The 16,943-nt window shown below is 34.8% G+C and overlaps 1 protein-coding gene across 1 annotated transcript; it reads right to left on the bottom strand.

The window, feature by feature from the left end:
* Positions 1–8,502: 8,502 nt before the first annotated feature.
* Positions 8,503–15,593, bottom strand: LOC145601258 (ABC transporter G family member 21-like). Its single transcript, XM_081657232.1, has 5 exons — positions 15,150–15,593; positions 13,643–14,450; positions 10,222–10,413; positions 9,932–10,113; positions 8,503–9,315 (listed from the first exon to the last, which is right to left on the bottom strand). The coding sequence occupies exons 1-5, from the start codon at positions 15,378–15,380 to the stop codon at positions 8,665–8,667; spliced, it is 2,064 nt and encodes a 687-aa protein (XP_081513358.1). The 5' UTR covers positions 15,381–15,593; the 3' UTR covers positions 8,503–8,664.
* Positions 15,594–16,943: the final 1,350 nt, after the last annotated feature.

The raw sequence follows: 16,943 nt of genomic DNA, 5'->3' as shown, positions 1-16,943 counted from the left end.
TGTGCGCCGTTTAATCTCCCAAATTTTTTTATTTATTTATATATATTTTTTTCATTAAGTTTTTTCATTAAGTTTATAATAGGGTTTCTTCTATTAAAAAAGGTAAATTATAAAAGGATAAAAAAACACTGGGGTGTTGTTATTTGTCGCTCCCATTTTACCGGGTAACGCTCCCTTTTTTTCTTGAAATTCCAATCTTACCCTTGATATATAAATACGGTTTTTTCATTCCCGACCCACATTTCTCACTTCTTTACTTCTCTCTCTAACTCTCTTACTCTCAAACTCTCTTACTCTCTAACTCTCAAACAATTTTTTTGTTAAAAAAAAAAAAATTCAAAAATTGTTTTACATGAGTGATTCGAGGCGGATTAGGCTAAGATTCGGAGGGAGGACTTCTGGCGGAGCTGGTGGCAGCGGCGGAGGCGGCGGCGGCGGTGGAGACGAGGTAAATTTTTTTTTTTTTTTAATTTCGGATCCTGGAACTTCCGCCCAGAATATCCGGAAGTTCCATGGAGGATCCGCCTGGAATTTCCGGATCCTCCATGGAACATCCGGAAATTCCAGGCGGATCCTCCATGGAACTTCCGGAAATTTAGGGCGGAAGTTCCAATTTTTTTTTTTTTTTTTTTTTTTTTTTTTTTTTTTTTTTTTTTGGCCGTTTAAAAAAGTTGTTAATTTTTTTTTTTTTTCGGATTTTGTTTTTTTTTATTTTTATTTTGAAGTGTTATTATTATTGTTGTTATGGTTAGTATTATTATTATTATTATTGTTGATATTATTATTATTATTATTATTATTATTGTTATTATTGTTGTTGTTATTATTGTTATTATTATTGTTGTTGTTGTTATTTTGAAGTGTTATGGTTAGTATTATTATTATTATTATTATTATTATTATTATTGTTGATATTATTATTACTATTATTATTATTATTGTTATTATTATTGTTGTTGTTGTTATTGTTATTATGGTTATTATTGTTATTGTTATTACTAAAATCGGATTAATTTTTAATTTTATGTAGATCGAGGGTTCTGGTGCTCGACTTGCAATATCACGACGTCTGAATGCGTCTATTAGGAGACAGACATCTCGATCTTCACTGGCTCAGCCCGAGCAGCAGCAATACGGGTCTACTAGTGGTTGGTCGAGAGACCAACAGTCTGGTAGTAGTCGGCCCTTGTACTCTGCAAGTGGAGCACCCATATCTGACGAGGAAGACGAATGTTCGGGTAGTCATGCTGGTGACCGGGATGAAGAACAGGACCCTCAGGATTACCATATGGTATATAGGGGTCAGTTTGGGAGATTTGTTGGTAGTGGGTCGAGTCAGCCTACTTCCAGCTCTGCAGAGGCATGGTTAGTGCAGGAACCGATGCCGGGTGGGCCTGAGGATGGGTCAGTTATCCCTAGTTTTGGCGGTCACGTGGCACGGTATATCTGGATGGAGCAGGAGCGTAGTGTTTTGCGTTGTTTGAGTAGGACAAAGTTATGTTCTGACTTGTGTACTTGGCGAGGCCGTCAATCTGTGGAGGCCATTGCGGAGATTGATGCTAGTTGGTTGTCTCACTTGCCCGGCCTGATGTTTAAGAGACTTGATTGGCCGTTGATTTCTGCTTTTGTTGAGAGGTGGCAGCCAGATACGAACACCTTTCACATGCCATTTGGGGAGATTACGATCTTGCTGCACGACGTGTACAACATACTTGGGTTACGGGTTGCAGGCAATATGGTGTCCACTACTCCTAGCACGGACGTGTTACGGGACGAGTGCTCGGTCACCATGGATATGACTCCAGATGATCTGTCTGAGGTTTGCGGCACAAAGACCATTTGGCAGGGTAGTGGGGTGTTGACTGATAAGATTTTTGAGTCGACGTTGGCGGTCGACCGGGATTTTAGTGAGCAGCTTGATGCATACTTGTGGTTAGTGCTTGGAGGTACACTGTTTGTAGACAAGAGTGGTAACCGTACGCATCCTTCCTTCCTCCACGAGCTATGTCACACGGATGTCCCTATTAACGAGTATGCTTGGGGAACAGCTGCACTGGCCTACTTGTATCGGCAACTGGGCACGGCATCACGGAAAAGTGCTGATTCGATTGCTGGTTGTCTCACGCTTCTGCAAGCGTGGATTTACGAGTACTTTCCGTGCTTTCGGCCACAGCAGGGTACCTTGACCCGGGACCTTCAAATGCCTCGTGCGTCTGCTTGGGATGTAGGAGCGGGATGTCCTAGCAAGAACCTGGAGCGCCTGTTAGCTTTTCGTACTAGGATTGATGCGCTTACCGACCGTGAGGTGAACTGGCTACCGTACGGAGCTGATCCTGCATTGCGAGTGCCCCCCACTTTATTCATTGGCTGCATCCAGTACCGTAACATCATTGAGCCGTACATGCCGGATAGAGTGGTCCGCCAGCTTGGTTTCGTGCAAGGCATTCCCCGCGAGATCATCAGGCAGAGAAGGCCAAGAGGCCGACTAACTTGAAGATGTATCGGGTAGACTTCCCGACTGAGATGACAGCTGTGTTGTGGAACAGGTTTGTCCCTGGGGTATCTCAGAGTGTTGTTTTAGGTGCCCTACCCAGGCTTAGTGCTGCAGCTCCTTCGGTTGCGCCCGGTTACATGCAGTGGCTGTACAGGTACATGCAGTGGCTGTACACGGAAGTTCAAATACCTGCATTGACTAATGTCACTTGGATCTACAACACAAAATTAAAAGATAAATTATTAGTAAAGCTACGAGTATTAATTTTACATATTTTTATATTAAATATAGAATTTTAGTATTACCTGGTTCTTGGTCACCACCACGTTGAGTGTGTTGACGGTTCACATGCTCGAAATAGCTACGATCACGCCTGGTGTTATTTTTTTTCGGTCGACCACGAGTGTTAAGGTTGATACGTGGTTCTTCAAGGTGTGAATGATCTGGATGTAGCTCCTCTTCAATGATTCGCGTTACATTTCGACGTACGGCCGGGTCACTTTCCATGACTTCGTCGATCAGGGACCGAAAATGTGCAGCCTCCTCGGTCGAATCATTTACCACTTCAGGAATGTTAACACCATCACAACCAATAACCAGTGTCTTCCAGAAAGAATGAATTTGGCTGCTATACAATCCCGTCTGTGCAACTATCGATTCATGTATCTGGCAAGCACATGGAAGACCATGGGTCATACGCATAGCACATCCACACCGTTCATGGACCTGGTAACTCAAATCCCGCATCCTTTTCGTCTCGTTATCCAGAACTTTCAAGCAATGTTGAGACACTTTGCCATTTATACGTGACAGTGGCAACTGTTTGTACATCTGACCAATTTTAGACCTTGATGCCTCCAAGTCATTACGAATTTGTATGATGCGATTACCGATGTGACTATGGACTCGGGCCCATACGGTATCCAAAGCACCTGCCAATGATTCTAATTAGTAAATTCAAATACAATTACAATTAATACAATTAAAATTACGTAACAACGAGAACAACTAATAAAATAATACAACTAACCTGTGGATGATTCTAACCAAGTTTTCACTGCTGAATGTTGGCTCTCAACTCTGCAGTTGGTGGTGTTACCAAAATGAAGAACCTGGTTCGTCCAAAATTTCACAAATTTCTCCTTATGACAAAGCCAAGTTCTCTGAACATACTGAATCACTTCCGGATATTTTCCCCACCTCACTTGCATGGCAGTTAGAGCACGATCATACTCTGCCTGTGTTGTTGCATTCACGATTTTGAACCATCTCCCAGCTCTAAAACTGACACCAACCTTCTTGTTTCCAAACATCTTCGTCACCTTCGCCTCCACATCTCTGTTGATGTGCCATAAACAGAGTAAATGTGACGTCCCTGGAAAGACTTCTCTCAAAGCCGCACATAGCCCAAGATCGCGGTCTGAAATAAATACAGATGGCTCTTTATCAAACCCAATCAACTCCCTTAATCTCTGCAACACCCACCGATAGCTAGCCGTGCACTCGTCGCGCATGAAAACATATCCAACTAGAAAATTCTGGTTTGTCGGTGTCACGCCTACTATCTCAAAGAAAGGCATGTTATATCGATTGGTCTTGTAAGTAGAATCCATACCTATGACATGTGGGTATGTGCGAAGTATGTTGACCATGATCGGGTGCACCATAAATGCATGTTGCAAAACGTTGTGATCATCATTCGTGAACCAGTAAATGTATTTACTCTCTCTCGCCAGATGAAGAAATTGCTGAACAACTCCTCTTCCTTCGGACATCTCCATCCTGAAGTCATTTCGGCAATTGTAAATGTGTCGGATGTTTGGATGATCATCAGGAAATTGCTCGGCAATAGTGGACATGATGTTACGGGGATCAACCTTGGACTTTGTCATGTCCCGCACAACCTGTTTTGCACCCGGACTCAATCCGCTCACTTTACGGTGTCCCTCTGGGTACACAATCATTGGGTGGTTATGTGTCCCGGTGTGATCATTTTTCGCAATGATCTTCCAACTTTCGGTGCTGACATCATAATATATCTTGATGTAGAATGGACAACCATTAGCTTTGGTTTTGGTGTCCTTCCGTATTGCGTTCTCCAAATCTCTCGGCTTGCTCCTTCGTGACCGATCACATCGCAAATACCGATACGGCCGACCATAAATGGTTTTGTTATAAGACGATTTCACCAATATAAATCCCAATTTTATGGAAACACTATCAGCCCATGTAACAGCATCGTCAAATGTAGGAAAAAACGTATCGGTGACAAAATTCCCACTATAATTCACACCGTCACCGCCTTCCTCAGATTACATATCCTATACAAATTAAACAAAACATGCTTTATGTCAAAATAATAATAATAAAAACAATAATAATAAAAACAATAATAATAATAATAATAATAATATTAATATTAATATTAATATTAAAATTATATTTCTACTAATTAATAATAACAAAATCAACAACAACAACAACAATAAAAATAACAGCAACAATAATAATATCAACAACAACAACAATAATATCAACATATTAATAATAATAATAATAATATTAATAATAATAATAATAATTAAACATATTACTAATAATCATATTAATACAACAAAATTACATTAATTATCAAATACTAAATCACAACAATAATCACAAGACATATGTTGATAAACGTACTTAACAATTTTAAAAAAAAAAAAAAAATTTGGGACATCCGCCTAAAATTTCCGGATGTCCCTAGGTACATCCGCCTAAAATTTCCGGATGTGCCTAGGTACATCCGCCTGAAATTTCCGGATGTACCATGGAACATCCGGATTTTTTAGGCGGATCCCAACTTCCGCCTAAAATTTCCGGATGTTCCATGGTACATCCGGAAATTTTAGGCGGATGTACGTAGGACATCCCGAAATTTTAGGCGGATGTCCTACTTACCGAAAATAAAAAAAAAATACTTACAGAATGATCCGACGCATTCTCCGGCGTACGTATGTTCCACTCGCCGTCTATGACCCAAGACCCGTCGGAAAATTTAACGATTTTTGAAAATAGAAATTTTAGGTGGTCGTGGGGACCGATTTGGTTGCAAGGTCGTGGGGACCGATTTTGGGAAGCTCGGGACAACAATTTCGTGAAGTAAGGGTACCGTTTCATGTATGGTGTCCAAATGGGGAACAAGTTCATTTTTATAACCCATATTGCATAAAGGGCATAGTGGTAATTTCAAGAAAAAAAGGGAGCGTTACCTGGTAAAATGGGAGCGACAAATAGCAGTTGAGAAATGATTTTGGCACACCCCTAATTGATTTTGGCATACCCCTATGTGAGAGCATAGTTTTCTATGCTCTTCTCACATATGGGTGTGCCAAAATCAACTAAGGGTGTGCCAAAATCAATTTTCGGATTTATGGGGCGTGTTTGACAGTAGCTTTTGAGATCTTTTAGGTAATTCTGTAATTTTTAGTAGTTTGACTTATTCAACCATTTAGTGGAGTATGGGTCTTTGACAGTGGGATTAGACTTTAGTGGTTGGAGTTTAGTGAAAAAGTTCATATTAATTTCATACTTAATTACTCCGTATTTATTTTAACAGCTAACAACTAGACGATAGCTAACAGCTACACATACAGTTAACAACTACTATCACTACTAACAGCTACAATTACATTTTGCTGAACACGTACGTCTTATGTGAACTCTTCTCAATCAATTCACATGTCATATGTGAAATTGATCCCAAGGAGTTCTTGCTTGTGTTTGCATACAAGGATGTCTTGTGATGCTTCAGAAACTAAGTTTTGTTACTTTGCATTTAATTTAGTTGTCCGTTGTTTGCTTATTATTATTGTACATGACACGTTATTGGTTAAACGGACTTAAACCTACTAGGCTACTAAGCTTATAGCTCAATTAACAATAGACAGGATTGAATTCTTCACAATATTCCTTATCAAACTCATGTTTGATGAAACACTAGAATTTGCGAAAAATAGAAGCTTTGGGAATCATCTTTCGCTCCAATAAGATGTGTTGAGTTAGTAACAAGGTATAACAAGGTGCAAAAATGACTTCTTTGACATGATCTTTTGGGAGTCATTAGCGTGTAATATAGGCAAATGTCAGTGAACCGACTGAACCCTATGTGTAAATGTTATATAAGGCCATGTTCACTTTACCTTACAAAAATAATATTCGTATTAAATAAAAATAATTTCAGTTTAGTAAAAATCAGTTTTAATCAGTAAAAATAATGTCAGTTCAGGAAAAATAATTTCAATTCAGCAAAATTAATTTAATTTCATGTACATTAATGTCTTTTTTACTAGGATTTTTTTTATGTAGATTATTTTTTCCATATATTGCAAAATATTGTCGTACAAGATTTTTGTTATACTTCACATATAATTTTTTTATGCAAAACTTTTGTCTATACTTTTATCACATATTGTATAGTTATAAAATATATTTAACAAAATTCATTGTACTTAATAGCGTACCTAATCATTTACAATAAGATATTGAAATATGATATTCATATATGATTATATATACATGATCTATACAATACAACCAATATATATGTCGTTATATTTTTTTTGCTTTTTAAAGATTGAAAATCTGACCGGTAATCGAATAGAGATAAATTTTGGAAAATAAAATTACCCAAAGAAGGGAATACATTGGAATTAATGACTTTTTTTTTTGTTAATAAAAATTCACATAGGAAAGTGAATAAGTTTAGGCGAAAAATTAGGGAGGCGTTGACCAAAAATACTGTTTGATATTCTGGAATTAGATAGTACTCTGTACTATTGTAGTGTTGTACAATACACACTTTTTTAAAAATATATATATTTTGGGCATTGTATTATATTGAAGTTGGACTTTTTCAACAAAGACCCAGGGCAAACGCCCCATCTGCCCTGCCCTGCCCTTGCTACGCCTAGACACTCATAGAGCATATGTTATCGGAGTATTGGAGGAAATGCATATGGATACATACACCACTATTATTTATAGGGTATGTATGGAGATGGAAGAGGTGTGTGGAAAATTCTACATATATGCTCTTTAAATTATCCATATAAAAAATCTAGAAGCTTCATACGCATTAACCAATTTTAGATTATTTCATAATTCTCTATCAATTTTTCAACATATTAGAGTGTTCTAGAAACCTTGAGATATAATGAGTTGGGCTATGAAATTTGGGCCACACTAACCCAACAATCTCAGCTCCACCTTGGAACAAATTCCATATGCATGTACTCGTCGTATGAACCCAAAAGGGTATGTTAAAGATCTTTTGATAACCCAATCAACATCTAGGGTGAAAAGAAATGTGACATACTTGAGCTCATTTGACGAGGACGCAACGCTAACCAAGGTTGAATGATGAATACACCGTGTATGGCTTCACGTACGCCATCATGCGTCCAATCCGCTCCAATCAAGAACGACCTTCATAAGAATCCTCCAAATGTTGAAACTAATCTTGCCATCGAACTTATCAATCTCGAACTTGGTAAGTGAGGAGTTTTCTAAAAACCTTGAGATATAATGAGTTGGGTTATGAAATTTGGGTCAGACTAACCCAACAATGTTTATAAGCAAAATGGACACTTAATCCTACCTTCACACATCTATAACACAATACTTTATCTAAAATTTTGATAGAAAAAGAAGAGAAAGCCCAGGTTTATCAAATGGCAAAATGGTAAATAAAACAACATAAATGTCTAGTCATCATGGCATTTTCGTAAATATATCAACAATAATGGGACCCACATTTAATAAAAAGTTGTTGATTTATTTACAATTTTGCCATTTGATAAACAAATTATCATATTAATGAACTTGAATTTGCTCGAAAAAGAATACGTGAAACTAAATTCATATAATCAAATAATCAATCCATACAAAATTGAGCAAGCCAAATATAATAAACTAACTCAAGATTACTACAATAATACCAAGTTGATTACTTGTAATTGGATTTCTTTGGTAAAAAACTAGTTTATGGATACCAAATATCTTGTTAAGTATTGTAAAATTATTTCACAATTCCATTTTCTTAAACAAGAAACATAATACATTGTTACATATCCTTCAAAATCATCTTAATGACATAAAAACATGTCTTACAAATATTGCACAAAGGTTAGCTAATGAGATAAGTTCATCCTCAATGCAGCATAAGCCAAGAGCCTATAACCCACCAACATCATAGTTAAGGCAACAACATCAAACCACAAATTGTGAATACCAAGCTGCTTAATTGTTGGATAATCAGCCACCTTACACCGGACCTCGAACCCACACTCGTAAAACTCGTACCCTGAGTATTGCACCCCAACAAGAAGCTTGTAACAATAGTGACTAAACGATATATACTTCAACCATGCTATAAAAGGCGGTATGTGTTGAATGTAATACCCTCCGGCTAGTAAAAACACGAGCATTGTCACGGATGCTAAGGTTGTGGCTTGCTTCACGTCCATTAACAACGCGCCTAGGGCTAGTCCAAGGCCTTGTGACACGAGCACGTTGTATAGGACGACTAAGAGGGTGAGGAGAAAGGTGAAGGGGGACGGCTTAAGTCCACCCATGTAGTATGTAATGCTCACAAAAATTGTAGGGAGTACGAGTTCCATAGGCAAGTCTCCAACCATACGTGCTAGGTAGTATGCCGAGAGGTTGTACATGCCCGAGGCTCGTTCTCTAGATAGCATTGGTCGTTCTTGTGGGAAGGCGAAAATGGCGTTGAATAAAGGGAAAAATCCCCAAAATATAGAGAAGAAGAAGAGTAGACCAACCTGCGAAATTGAACAAAATGGGCTTAGTTCATCAGATTTAGGTCGTTTTCGTAAAATAATAATCGTTATGTACATGTTTGCAATATTAAATTCCATTCGTTTCTAAACGATAGGTCACATAGACTTGACTTGATGTAATTTAAACAACTTTATACAGAGTACTGCTGTATATTGAATACTTTCTGTTATTTTTTTTTTTTTAAAATGCATTAGTTTGACCGGCATATTTGTCGAGACGCAACTTTCACCATTAATATCTTTAATTGCCTATTAGTAAAAATTATAACAAAATTATTTTATGAATTTAGACATTATGACTAATCTAATGATATATAATATAATAACATTTATTTGATTTATAGAGGTGGTGAAAAAATTAAGTCATGTTATATGAATAGTGCAATTGTCAAACTGTTGTATTTAAAAGAAAACACAGGGATTATTATACTTTAATTTAAAATTAATACTTTAATTCGCATAAATAAGATAATTGATAATTTTATATAATAAAAATTTTCAAATGTTGCTATAAATCAAAATGAAGGTGACCAATTTTTTAAGCAATATTCTTGAAAAAAAAAGAGAGAGAGAGAGAGAATAGATAATGAGAATTAACCTGATCTTGTATATGAGTGATATCAGAGTGCCACCACAAAAGACCAGAAATGATTGAAACAGACAAAACTTGGAAAATTCTTAGACCAGAATAAGACTCATGTCTTCTCTCTTTCAACCCTCTTTCTAACAATATTTTGAATTGTTCCCACCATGTTGTGCTCCATTGCTTTTCTTCATTACCTGTGTACATAAGTTTCTAAACTTGATTAAACTATATACTATACAAAGGTACATAAATTTTCAAATTATGTCGATGGACCGCCTTTTTTAGATAATGACTATGCTTACTTTTATATGATGGTTTCAAATTGGAATGTGAATGATCTCCTGAACTTTGCTGACTTTCAGCCTTCAATCCAGGATAAATGTTCTTCTTATATGTAGATGTTAAAAATTGTTTGGTTGAACTTGCATTGTCGTGATGCTCCAACTTGTTATGGTGTTCGAGTTGATCATCATGCCTTGTGTCCGGGACAATACCTAATCATAGATGATACGGAGCATATAAGTTATAAAAGAATAAATGACATTCGTTAATCGTCCTGACTTGAACTATAAAGTATCAAATTATCAATCTATACACAAATTTGTATACAAATATGTTTATGTAGTTATGTTTCATTACAATAAAGAAAAATAGAATTACACATTTAATAATATTACAATTGCAATTACCACTTTACAAGCATATAACTAATTTGTCATATATTCTTCTTTCAAAAGTTGTGCTTATTACCCCTCAAAAAAAGTTGTGCTTATTATAAAACCATATTCATAAGAATAACATATGATTAATGTAGAAAATGGACTAATTATTTTTAAAGTTGTAACAAGAATAATTAAGTCAAATCTTTGCTAATTATATTAATCTCAGATATAAACTTAGAAAGCTTAGGGGAATATTTGCATGCCTTATTTATTTACAAAAATCAATGTCTTGACTACAAATTCCTCATATAATAATGCAAAAAATGCATCTAATTATTATTTGGCATCAAATTTAGTCTTCTATATTATTGTCACGAATAAAACTACGTAAGGAGCTAGGTAAGATTTCATTATGCGAAGAATAGAGACATAATAATTCTCACTTTTTCCTATTTCTATAATTCTCAATTTTCAATTATAAAAGCAAAGAAGAGAATTTTAATCAACGAAAAATTCAACAAAAGACGTACAACTTTACTTAAAATAGCATATAGAATTTTAGCACGTATGCCTTCTCTTTTTTTTTTTGATGCCTTCTCTTTTTATTATTCACAATATTGCTTTCCTTTCCATTATCATTGATTTCAATTCTTTTCCCACTTTCTCTTTAGTGACTTGGTCCTTAAAATTTTATATAAATGGTTTTTTTTTGTAAATACAAGTACTCTCCGTATTCATAATTGGATTAAATCTCCATTATATTCGGGGTAGAGATTTTCCTTATTTATTATTTGACTTTTCTTTAAGAGTTTGACCAGCTTATAAAAGGTGAAATTTTATGTGACTTATAAATTTCAACTAGGGCACTCATCGATCTTGCCTATAGGTAAGAAAATGTCATAGCATGACATAAAGCTAGTATATATGTAATGTACCCTAAATTGTTGTGGATGATCAACATCTAACTTATTTAATTAAAGTATTGGGGATGATATTAATTTACTTAATTAAATAAGATATATATATATATATATATATATAGTTAATTATTTTGCATATATGATATATCAATTATCATCTGTAACTCGCTTTACATCCCCGGAGTTAAAACCCCAAAGATATTTTGATCTGAATATGTAATGTGAGAAGAAGCTGACAAAATTCAATAGGAAAAAGCTAAGCAACTTATGGAATGTGACAAGGAGAACCAAATCATACTTTCAACTCTCAACAACTTTACAGTTGTGCATATAATTCTTTCACAATTAAGCTTAGCATATGTTGTAGCAATTCTATTGGATCTTTTGCAATTTAGATAAATCAAAAAGTAAATATTTCGTCAACTTTTAGCATTCTTTAACTCAAGAAAGTCATGCATGCATATATAATGCATTACTGAGTCTATACTAACAATCTATCCTTGTGATTATAAGGAATATCTTTCATATTATTCATGTTGCATGTAAAGTTACTACATGAACTAAAATACCACAAAAGATTACAATTAACAACACACAAATGAAGATAATAAAGTTGCAACAACCTACATTATCCTATTGTACCGTGCTTTTATTATTAATATAGCATCTCTTTACCGTACCACAAATTAAAATAATAAGGCTACAATCTAAGTGGAATAATTAGAATCTCTAACAAACGAACAAATTTTCCATACCATAAAAATCTTTAAGGTATACAATTGCTTATCTTTAACCTTTTCTTAGTGTGCCTCTATTTGGTGGTCATATCATAAAAGTAAATTTTTTTTTTTGTTTGTTTGTTTGTTTTTAATCTCAACTAGAAATTATTAGACAGGACTAAAAAAGAAAAATATTCCCTATACGAGACTTAAACATATTTTATTCTTTAATATATAATTTTGATTTTGAATATTAAATACGTAGTACTTCTATGAAGACAGTCTAATTTTACAGGTCAATGCTTGATAATAGAGAAGGGAAGTAAGGGATTCCCCCTACTCCCAAGCATATATATGTAGTTGATGATGGGTTCGAACATGTTACCTTCAAGTTATAAGGTGAGTTTCCTACCAACTTCAGCGAGCATGATTGGAATACTCCACCAAGGCACCAAGCATATGTACTACATACGTATTTCAACACTTTATAACTGTAAATGGTCACTTTTAGCCTTAAAGGCGTTTTAGTAATGTCATGGGTTAAATGGGAGCTAGTGAGGGAGAAATGTGTGCACTGTATAGATAGCTATATTATTCCACGTCTCCAACAACCATAGCACATACAACTTCACGAGTATCAGTTCCACGTATAAACCAGTTACAACTGTAGCACACCCGTGATACTTTCTATAATTAATTGACTAAGGCCTTTTCCCTACATGTTAACAATAATCACTTGCAATACCTCATTTTCATCATAATTGACCAAAAAGCTCCTATTTATCATATATACTTATTCTGTTCGGAATTAATTAGCTGTCATTATTATCTCGATCTCTCATTAATTTATACATATGTTTTTCTAAGTTGTGTACTATTGGTAACCAAGGAAAGTGGAAAACTATAAGTCCTTTTAAGTGGACTCGTGTTGTGGGGCTAATGTTGGCAAAAAAGGGAATTTTCCATTGCTTGAAATAGAGAAAATTTATGAAGATCTCATGAGATTTAAGGGAAAATAGAAGTAAGTAAAAGCACATAACCTTAGGGACATGTCAATATGTCTCATATCACTTTTTGTCCCATAATTTTTTAGAAAAATAAAATGTAGAGACGACCATTGATAATTGTTCATTTTGTTTTTATCGTCATTCTCCCTTCTTTCTATTGGTACAAATCGTAGTGCACGTTTCATAAGACTAGTTATGTAATACTAGCTACATCAATTAATTCATATTTGTATCATTTAATTTCAATATAGAGTAGCATATAGGAGATCAAATAAAACTATAAAGAACTATTTTCACACAATTTTCAATAAAATATGTGACTCTTAACTCGACATGTCAAGAGATATTGAAAAGACTACATTTATAAAAGAACGAATTGAAGATTAAAAGAATAAAGCAAGCAAAGTGCACGTACCATTGGCAAGATCAAGCAGAAAATCAGCTGGATTAACAAAGTTGCACCCGGGCATTAGCCCAATTGAACAAAAATAGTCCATAACATGGCTAGCACTCCCATAATAAATAGGGCACCCTTCGGATAACACAACCACCTTATCAAACATTTGGTATAGTCTACTTGATGGTTGATGGATCGTAGTCAAAATCGTCCGTCCTCCACGGGCTAGACTCTTAAGGGTGTCCATGATCCGTTGAGCCGTGGTTGAGTCCAACCCCGATGTGGGCTCATCCAACAATAATAAACTCGGGTTCACTAGCATCTCTTGACCTATACTAACCCTCTTTCTTTCCCCTCCTGAGACCCCTCGAAAGAGGGCCCCACCAATCATAGTGTTTCGACACCTGGTTAGACCTAATTCGTTAATAACCATCTCTACCTGGTCTATTTTATCTTGTTTGGTCAGTTTATTATGTAACCTTAAGAGGGCCGTGTACGTTAATGTTTCTGTCACGGTCAAGTGTGGGTAGAGCACATCATCTTGGGTTACAAACCCGATTTTGCGTTTGATGGATCCTGAATACGGGTGCCTGTTATAGGTAATTGACCCACTAGTTATTTTACCCGGGAGCCGGCCTCCTAGGGCAGTGAGAAGGGTTGTCTTGCCACTACCTGACGGGCCTAGCATTGCTAGGAGCTCGCCAGGACGTACAATACCCGTCACACCATTGAGTATCACCCGGGTTAGCTTTGGACCCGATGGCCCGAGGCAGTAAGGGGACTTTTTTGTTGGAGGCAATGGAATGTTATATGTAACATCTTGGAACTGCAATATTGCAAACAATAGTCATTATTCATTAATTAATTTAGCACAATATGGTTCATTCACTACTAGGAAATGTGGTAAGAAAACATAAAGAGTTATAATACACTATACTATATTTCATGTGGATGGGAAACATGTTTAGACATAAGTAGTAATGGTATCTTGATTTCCTTTGTCCGAATATAATAATCACATATAGGAGTATAATTTTTATTTTCGTATACCAAACAAAAATTGTTACATTAGTTATAGTAATGGTTCATTATATTTTTCCAAATAACCATGTATATATGTAAATAGCTTAAAATCTTTAACTCCATAATTAAAGCATACGTCTATTCTTTAAATAGTGTGCACAATACTTGCTTGCTCTTAGCTATAAAAATGACTTTTACTCGTAGTAAATTTTTAGTGTACTAGGAATTTAGCGTGTACACATTAACACATTTGAGGTATGTTAAATTCAATATAATGTATAATTATGACATATAATAGATGAAAATGAATCTTAATGAAACTTTTCTCCTTTTATGATGAGCTCTCCTAAAATTTGCAACACTAAGATAAAATATGTAAATATTTTTTATGAAAATGGTTAATTAATAAGTTTATACTAGTATATGTAGCAATAAGATTAGATAATGGCATAACTAATATAATTATTAGCATAAAGTATATAATAGAGCATATGTATGAAACCTTTAGTGTGATAGGTCGGAGGGATCCATGCAAAGTAGAAAAATGAGAAGGGACTGATGATTGTTGATGATTGAAGGGTTCCAAATCCTCTAAGCAAGGACTAACACCCCGGTTCGAGGGCTCGATATGGACCGAGAAATCCTCAGGATTATTCCAATTAGCAGCATGATGATGATTGTTAATGGTTGGACTTCCTGTATTAGACGTTGGATCTTGCTCTATAGGCATCATTTGTAAGGGCTTGTTTAGGCTGTAATAGCAAAACGTACGTAAAAAAGATGTATAAGATTAAATTTTCTAAGAATCTTCTTATAGAAGAGAAAAAGATAAGGATATTATATGAACAATTTAAAGTAGAAAATGTGTCACATGCAAATATAGGAGAGAAAAAATAAATATAAAGGTGAAGAAGATGGGATAGTTTGAAGCTAAGAACAAGAAATGAAAGGTAGAGCTTGTTGTATGAGTTAGTATGATGTTGGCCTTTATATAATAAAGTGCGAGCTACCTCAGCCTAATGGAGTGTTGAAAATAACGAGAACCTAGCAACAGTTAGTTTATAGTGGGTGAAAGTCCATTAATAGTGTATGTACCATAAAGTATTTTCAAATTTCAATTTTCAATTCAAGGAAGCACTGTAGGTAGATTCGAGTAAAATAACGATAAAACACTGATATAAATTAGACTATTTAATTAATTTTTGAGATTTATATTAACATAAATAAGTATTTTAATTGATTTTCAAGGAAGCATTGTAGGTAGGTCTGAGTGGCGAATAATGTTAAAACACTAATAAGAATAAGATTTTAAATCAATATAATTATTGAGATGATTAATTGATTTTTTTTAAAAAGTACGTTTATACTATAAACACTAATTTGAGATTTTCCAAGATTAAATAAAAAGATGATTACTTAATATCATGTTTAAATAAAAATCGAATCCTATAAGGCTAATTAGAAGTTCAACGATGTCATTATCAAAGTTTATGTCTTTGATTGAGGGTCAATGAGCCAATATCTTTAGCTTTTACCTATTTTGCATTTTAGGTTGGTTCTTATGCCACATGGCAGTCTACTAAAATGGCACAATAATACAACTTTTTTTATGAAAGTGAAAGATATATTATGACTCATATTCGAAACATATCGCCTAATTAATTATACTTAATTAAGGGCCTCTTCTTATCAACATGCACCCATTTTTATGCAATTAAATTATTATTATACTATAAATAGTAAAGTTAAACCACACCAACAAACTGTATCATGCAATTACCCTACTCACCAAACATATACGAAGTATACAAGTATACAACCATGCAGATATTATAAGGGGATGTCGACTAACTTAAATTAATTAGCTCAATAATTGACTAGCTAATTATTATGGTGAATGTTGCTTTATTACAATCACAACTTATAGATCATGCAACTATTTTTTATAGAGTACTCTTAGATATTATTTGGCGCCTTAAACTTCTTAAACCTTCGCTTTAATTCTATCATTTAAGTTACAAATTGTACAATCAAGTACAATGGATAGAAGAAGTTAATTAATATATTTGGGCGGTATGTTACATTAAACGGACTAGGATTTGTTATACTGATACTAGTTTAAGTTCTAAATGTTGATGATACAACTGTGAGTATATTGTCTACATTAACTGATTGTCTCACATCGAAAGATAAAGATTTCTTCACCCACCAAAGCCATAGTTTATATGATATCACTACATATTTAATACAAATTGATAACTCCAAGTTCAAGGGTACTAATGTAGTAATGTAACAC

The sequence above is a fragment of the Chenopodium album genome, chromosome 21 (assembly GCF_948465745.1).
Source record: "Chenopodium album chromosome 21, dcCheAlbu1.1, whole genome shotgun sequence".
NCBI classification, from domain to species: domain Eukaryota; kingdom Viridiplantae; phylum Streptophyta; class Magnoliopsida; order Caryophyllales; family Amaranthaceae; genus Chenopodium; species Chenopodium album.
This window is presented reverse-complemented; position numbering and strand designations above follow the sequence as displayed.